Here is an 8363-nt window from a genome sequence, read left to right on the forward strand (position 1 = left end):
TAAGAAAATCATAACATGAACGAATACTGCGTACTGCGATGATAAAGAATAAATAATCTCAAAATTTTAAAGCTATTAAAAAATACGATATTGTTAACGCGTGTTACACGAAAATACATTTAAATACTCACAATATAACGACCGAATTGACAGCTAACAAACAAAAAGTCTCATAAACGCAATTTGATTGAAGTGATAATGATTCGTTTTGTTAAGATTGGATTTATTTTATCATCTGACAGTTCATGTCAAAAATTTCACTGACAGCTGTCAAAACTGACGTTTAATATTTGCGAGGAGTGATAGCTGCCACAGCACAGCACAGGCGGCCGGCGCTCTTCAGACGAGCAAGCTCTAGTAAGTATTATCACAATGTCTCATAGACTGTGCATTTTACTGGCCCGTGGGGGATTCAATAATAATAAATAAATTAAGACTAAATTAAGTAAAGACGTTAAGTAAAAGGACGGGTGAATATGAGTTTCGATAATTATAAAAAAAAAATGTGAAGCGACGCAACGACCAGTTAAAATAAACTTAAAGTAAATGCCCCTCGCATTGGAGTTAACACTGACCGACGACGATATAATGCCACGATAGTTTGGTTCGGGATACTTACGAGTCGAGTAGTCGCTCCTACATCGACAGTTAACCTAAACCACTATACTATAAAACATACAACGCCAAAAAACATACTGTTACAAATTAAAAAAAAATCTCGAAAATAATTCTTACCGCAACACCAGCGGCGAATACAATAAATGTATCGAATAATATCTTTGTTATTGCTTTATCGATATTATAATAATTATAACACTACAATCTTTATCTTAATATTTAAATACAAGAAGATTCGCGAAAAATATATAATATTTAGAGAGACTCACTTGTCATTATTGCTTCGTAACAGATCAAATTCTTATACCCTAAAAATACTCGAGGGAAATGAAATACTTACATTTTAAATACTGACCGAAATGGGAAATAAATTACACGTTATAATTTTAACGGCTCGAGAGCTGCTACTTAGCTTAGTAAAAAAATTTTATACAATAACTTACTAACGAATGGCTAAAACTAAAATGAATACTTGCTTCCTGCAATAGGTAACCGTAAATATAATTTTAATATCAGAGAGAGCATTTTAAGGCAAGGCGATACGCTCCGACACAACCGCCTCCGAACACACACAAACATATACATACAAAAATTGTATGTCATGTTAAACTTGGCAAATATGCACTTAATGCATTGGATGCTATTTGCTTTACCTTAATACTAAAGAACACGGATGACAAAATTATCGACCGATTATAAATCTTAATCCTAAAAAATGTGCTTTAAAATTTAATTGTATAAAGAATTGAAAAACATTGGTCACTGGATTTCGTTTATGACAATATTATTAATTAATTATAAAACGTTTGCATTGCAAATATTTTTACTGTGCCTTAAATATCATAAATGACATAAAAAAAATCTGGTAACAGACAAAAAAATCGGTCGATTATTTTCTTAAAAAAAAAAATCCGTAATTATTTTTTTGTTCGCTAATTTCGCGGGAAGATTTTAAAACTATACAATGTGTATTATTCAAACTTAATCCATTTAAAATTTTAAAATATTCAAATAGGCATTCTGAGTCTTAATATACAAAAATATTTATTTTTAAAGTAATCGGATAGTTATTCTATCCGTGTATACTGGAATACTGGTCATAACCTTCAGTTTAAGAAAAACTGCACACAAACATATTATTATCTCTTTCATACTCTTTAGAATGACAGAGATAGTGATATGTTCACAATCGACTACATAAATATGTATACATTTGCTACGAAAATTTGTATACAAGTTCGGCAAATTGTATACTTATTTCTTAAGCTTTATAAATGTATACATATTTATGCAGCTGACTGTACATGTGTTTCAACAGTATAAAGCCACTGTAATATTGTATTGTTATAATTGTATTTGGAAGTAAACTTTTAACATCATAAACTATTGTCTTTCAGACACTGGCCTTTCTATCACTATTGGAGGTTGGTTAATGCGCCAATATTTATATAAATTAAATTCTCACACCCAGAATCAATATGTGATCACTAAGGGACACTCTCTTAAGTCTCTGAGTGCAGTATATGTGGTAGTTAAATTTTAATACTTACATATAATTTTAAAACCGATTGTATAAACTATGAACAGCCTATTTAATATTGCTTTTAGTTATCAATAATTATTCGGTAATTTGGAGTATTCTCGTGATAAATGGATGACATACTTATGATAAACAAATTAAATAGTAATTTTATGATTAAATACGAAAAAGAAATACTGTTCGAAATCAGGTTACATCTGTTCAACTAAAAGATTTTTTTATAATCACATAAACTGTACAGTCAGCGACAAAATAAATGAAGTGAATCTTTTCTGTACGGACATAATATTTTATTTGTAAAAAGTAAATAAAAGGAGTAAGCTAATTCCGTAAAACATTTATGGTTATGAATCATTTAATATTACTATGATAAGAGATTTTATAACTTATTTCCATAATACTTGACGATATTTGGAGCTGACTGTACATTATAAACAACGTCGTTACTTTAATCCCAAGTTTTCACTGCGGAAGTTTAATGTACCCACAGTTAAAACATAACTTTCGGCTAAACATGACAGCAGAAAACAAAAAAAAATTTTTAATCTTATTCTTCTTTTAATTGACTATTTCTTTTTACTTCCTATGGTTGATAAATAAATTATTGACATTAAAAACCTCATAAATAAATTTGAAAGTAAATTTTACGTGTTTTGCGAAAATATAAATTTTCCTTATACGCTTTCTTTACTGCTGTCAATGATAGAGTTAATACGAGAACAAAGTAAAACAAAAGTGCAATAATTCAAATATATGACAATGAGAGAATGGGACAGGAATACTGGGTATAAGTGTGTGTGAGTGAGATGGGCGTTACGTGTATGGTGGGGGCGTGGTGCGCCGGGGCGGGGGCGGGGTCGGTGCTCTGCGCGGCGGTCAGTGCGTCTCCTCGGCCACGTGGCTGGCAAGGTTCAGCGGCGCGTCGTCGTACTCACTCATACTGGGATCCAACTGGGAACAAATATTTTTTTAATTAATAACAGGTATGAATATGGGAACTGTAATTCACATTTTTTTCATTTGTGGATGTCTAAGATTCATTTTTCTATTTTGACGAATTTAGGTGGCCTACGAATGTTTAGATGTGTTAGTTATGTAGCGTTGTGTGTACGGTACCGGCGGCAAGCTGCGGTGCGTGTGCGTGTTGTGAGCGTGCAGCGCTGCCAGCAGGTGCGGCTGCAGCTGGCGGCGCAGCGCCGACAGCACAGCCTCCTCGCTCGCCTCACCCCCCGCACCGACACCACCGCCCCCGCCTCCACCACCGCCAGCACCGCCCCCGCTCTCCGTCACCTCCGCACACGAGCTCGCGTTTCGACGTGACTCTGTTGACACATTTAAATAAGATGCTGGTAGTAACCAGTATTAATACAGGATGGGACGAACAGGGTTATGAACGAAGCTCCTAGTGTTGATTTAGTGTACGAAATCTACCCTAGGGAAGTGTTTAAATCGAGTGTGTAAATGTGGCAGTAATTTAAAAAGGTAATTGTAAGAGTGTGAGCAAGAGAGATAACTTATGTGTACTGACTGTTCCTGGCGTGTTTGCCGTCATGTCGCGGGCGGCGGCGGCGCGTGTGTATAGTGTCGCGGCGCATGGCGGTGGGGCGCGGCACGCCGTGCAGCTTGTAGTAGAGGCCGCATGCGTTGCACACCATCTCGCCGCGCGCGTCACGTCGCCAGATGGTAGTGGTGTGCGTGCCGCAGTTGCTGCACGATAACTCTACGCGCGCAACGTTGCGGGCACCCCCCGTGCCCCCCACGCCTGCTGCACCCCCCGTACCCGTCGTGCCAGTGCACGCTTCCGGTGGTTCTTGCTATAAATATTGAAAAATTCATATGATAAACATTTACTTAACCTTACTACTACTATAGTAACACCCATATAATAACAACATATCAAGATCTTACGTTCTCTGAGGCTGAGTGAGGCCAGGCTTGGGGCGGGGGGTCGCAAGCAGGCTGCGCCCGAGCCGGGAAGCTCTGCTTCCTGCGCGCTGTGCCCCCCGACATAGCCCCACTACCCGTGCGCCCAGAACTCGTCCACTCGCCATTCTGTTAGGTTAAACTTTTTCTTTTAGACTTTTACGGGAAGGCAGCTGTTGGGCGCGGGCACATTATAAGCTACTTTTATAATTTTCCGCTTAGGAAATTTCGAGCCATCGCCAGTGTTAAATAATTGTAAAGGAAAAAAATTAAGGTCACAGTATAAAAATGATTCATTAGTGATGTAAAAAGAATGAACATTTTCACATCACAGTGTTATTGACTCGGACAAAAAAAAAGTTCCTCTCAATGACAACGGTCGACGACATCGAACATAATTACAACGATCAACTGTTGATATATTAAAATTATGCTAATTTTTCAAACTTATCAAGTTATATACATGTTAGTCATATCTACAAATGATATAGTCAAATATTTAATTATTTTTATATTATTCCTGTTACCATTACATATTATGAAAGATATCTTTAGCATTTTAGCTAATAACACAGCAGATATAGTTGTTTGAACTTATTTAAAGATAATTTTACCCTATCATTTTAACAGTGGTAGAGCCCGCTTTAACATCTTCGCACGAATCGGCCCGGCTCGCCCGGTGAAATACCACGACCACACAGAAGACAGGTGTGAAGTGGAAGCAATTCCGCGTTTCGTATGATGTGTGTGCGTCCCGGAGGCCTAATTTAGTCCTCTTTGCCTTCCCATCCTTTTCTTTATAAGATGGGAAGTGGAACTGGACTTTCCGGATGAGAGGATGCAAGGAAAGGGAAGATATCTTCTTTCTGTGCATCCTCTCCTCCGTCGATTAAAGGTAGGCAACACATATGCGATTGCGTATGTCTATGGGCAGCGGTCACTTCGCTATTCCAACGATTTCGGGTGGCCGCTAGCTCGTTTGCCACCTTATAGTATAAAAAAATCATTGCTCATTTCTAATACTATGATATAGTAAAACGTCTCGAGCCAAAGTTTAGCCTACCTATAAGTATCATGTTATAACATTACTAGGATCATTGTTCGTAGGTCAGTCTTCAAACTTTTATATAAATTAGTAAGAAATAAAAAGGCAATAAAATTCCCAAGAGAACATTTACAGCTTTATATCACTAGATACTGAAACTTGCTTATTCTTTGTTACCTCATTTATGTATACCTTATCCTTATTTCCGATTCGTATAAAATATTAAAAACCCACACGGCAATCTTACTAATATCATAAATGAAAAAGTTTAGATGGATGGATGTTTGTTGGACCTCTAGAACGACTGAAGGAAAGCCGCGGAATTTTAGTATAGATACAGAGAATACTCTGGAAGTATACTCAGGCTACTAATTAAGTTGTTTTTAAATCGCGTGGACGGAGTCACGCGCGACAGCTAGTGAGAAATAATGAAAATTTGTATGCTAATTTCCCAGTAGGATATAAAATAACAAAACAAGGTCTCGACTGAGGTCATACTGTACACGTATTGAGGAAGATTTAACGATCATAAAACTAAAGGATTAAGTACATATAAGATGTATGAACCTGTACTTCGGAAAATTACAGATTAAAAACTAAATCAGTTGCTCAAGAATTTACAAGTTATGTTTCTATGCAGGTTTTATACGAGTACAATAACCGATAAAGAGTCCGTGACCTAAAACCAATATACATCATGCATACAAATGAAGCTGTTCATAATTACACAAGTAAAAACGTAAACTCACGTGCTTCTTATTTAATAAGACAATACAACACACTATTAGCAAATAGACTAAATCTATTATCACCTAACTTACGTCTTCTCTAACTAAAATCTAACAATTATTTATCAATTTTATGAAAATTGGAAGCCAATTTTAACCTTTTTTTGAGTTAAAACAGTTTGATAGATAATTTAGTAACAACCTTAAGGAAAACTCTATTTACCTTCAATACGACAATAACACGTCGTTCTGTTTGCACTTAACAATTTAATTTATTTCCAACAGGCGCCAGTATTATCTCGCGCCCGGACAATACAACACCGATTGTCGGTTATACTATTATTTACTTATATTTATTGTTGTATCAAAGTGCTTTATGAATTATTTATAATTATTTAATGGTGACTATTATCAAGCGATAAAGTGGTAATAAAATCTAATAAAGATTTATTCGTTTAAAAATGATTATAACATAAAAACTTTTTGCACAGACAAGTTATTAAAAGGTATATACTTTGAGATGTAATACATATTTACCAATACTTTAAAAGACAAATAAATAGAAGATTTTTTTTATAAAGACTAGCTGTCGCCCCCGACTCCGTCCCCGCGGAATTAAACAAAAACATTATTAGTAGCCTATGTATTCTTCCAGGCTATGTTCTATATGTATGCCAAATTTCATCGAGATCTGTTCAGCCGTACCAGAGATTCCATCCGTCCATCCATCTAAACATTCGCATTTATAATATTTTTATATAAGCAATTTTTTCGTAAATCTGCTAATATAGCTTGTACCATACCAACTAAGCTTTTTACTTAGGATATTTACAACAATAGGCGAATGGGCAGATTCGAACCCCCGACCACGTGATCGGAAATCTATACCCTTAACCATAAGGTTATTAACGCTTAGTAAGGGTTAAAGATTGTTATTTCAATTTTTTTTACTGTTAAAAACGCAAGTTCATCATGAAACATCGTTATTTTTAAATGTCCTTAAAAATGTTTTATTCGCTATTTGCATTATCAAGTTTCCGACGTTTTATTAACAAGATTTCCTATAGATTTTCTAATCTTATAGATATTTTATCTTTACCGGTGCCAGATAAAACAAATTTTAATTAAAAATTACACTGCAATCAGTTATTGTAATTCGAAGAACACTATTGTTATTTCAGGTTTTTCAAAAGGAATAAGAGGGATGGTTATATTTTTGTAACTTAGGTGTATGTTTAAGTATTTAACTTGCATTTATTAATCTCCGACACTATTTTAACTTAGAATCAAGTTGCAGTGTTGTGTTGCAGTGCATAATTTTAAGTGTCGAAAAAAGAATATTCAAGGGCTTAGCACGAAAATGTGCGAAAAAGTATTCCTAAACGTCATCAAGAAAATTAGATTTGTACAGCACCCTCATCGGATGTAAAGTGTAGCGCCAATTTTCATACAAATGTTATCGATTACGTTACGAATACTTTCTCGGAAAATTTTCATGCTAGGCCCTAATAACGGTTCGTTTCACGATTTTTTTTCTTTTAATTTTCCTTGTTTCCTAAAATGCTTTGTTAAAATATATGCACGGTATAACTTTTACAACGGTTATAAATGTAGACTTTGTTATCTACGAATATATGAGTTTTAATACTAAGCCAAATTTGTTATTACATTTTTATTACCATCTCATAAACACTAAGTCAAGTTAATCTTTATTATGGATACTAAACAAATTCTTAAAAATAAATAGTCCAGTAAGAATCATAAAATAAATACTTAATAAAATCAATTTCATAGAAATATTTTAAAAAAAATCGTCAGAACTACGACGACCTTGACGGCGAAAAAAGAGAACAAAGTCTTCGATGTCGATCGCGGCTTGAAAACACTGATAACGTTAATAAAGTCAGTTGATATTTCGGGATGGCCAAGTACATAAAGGTTCCTCCCATCCTCCCCCACCATCCCCTTAGTAACTGCGATACATTCTTTAGTGACTTGTCATTTGCTCAAAGCAATCGACATGTTCCTTTGGTATATTTTTACATATGTTTGTTACATTATATAGGAAGTTGGGAACATTGTTTTATCACAATGCTTTATTCACGAGACTAGCTGTCGCCCGCTAACTCCGTCTGCGCGTAATTAAAAAAAAATAGTTCCCGGAAGTTATTCGTTTTTTTGCTCACCTTTTAAACCTTCCCTAGACCTCCACGAACATTTCAAGACCAAGATAAGATAAATCCGTTCAGCCGTTCTCTAGTTTTAGCGAGACTTAAGAACAACTATTGGTTTTTATAAATATACTAGCGGACCCGACAGACGTTGTCTGACAATTTGACACTGCGATGGTAGCGCCGTTTGTCGGATCCAATGTAAAACATTCCAAAATCAACAACTACTAATAAATTAAAAATTAATTAAAAAAACATTGTCCAGCGGACAAAATTGTGAATCTAAACCATTCCCAGATCCCCTTGAACACACACAAAAAATTTCATCAAAATCGGTC

General features: G+C 35.3%; 1 protein-coding gene across 4 annotated transcripts in view; it reads right to left on the reverse strand.

The window, feature by feature from the left end:
- Positions 1-2846: 2846 nt before the first annotated feature.
- Positions 2847-8363, reverse strand: part of GATAd (GATA zinc finger-domain containing protein GATAd) — a 23082-nt gene continuing 17565 nt past the window's right edge. For all 4 annotated transcript variants that reach the window (XM_013313823.1, XM_013313822.1, XM_013313819.1 and 1 more), the window contains exons 6-9: positions 4067-4210; positions 3687-3972; positions 3275-3480; positions 2847-3109 (exon numbers count right to left, since the gene is read on the reverse strand). In XM_013313823.1, coding sequence (XP_013169277.1) covers positions 3035-3109; positions 3275-3480; positions 3687-3972; positions 4067-4210 — 711 coding nt within the window. In that variant the 3' untranslated portion in view covers positions 2847-3034. The remainder of the gene's footprint in view (positions 3110-3274; positions 3481-3686; positions 3973-4066; positions 4211-8363) is intronic.

Source organism: Papilio xuthus, unplaced genomic scaffold, assembly GCF_000836235.2.
Source record: "Papilio xuthus unplaced genomic scaffold, Pxut_1.1 DF827542.1, whole genome shotgun sequence".
NCBI classification, from domain to species: Eukaryota; Metazoa; Arthropoda; class Insecta; order Lepidoptera; family Papilionidae; genus Papilio; species Papilio xuthus.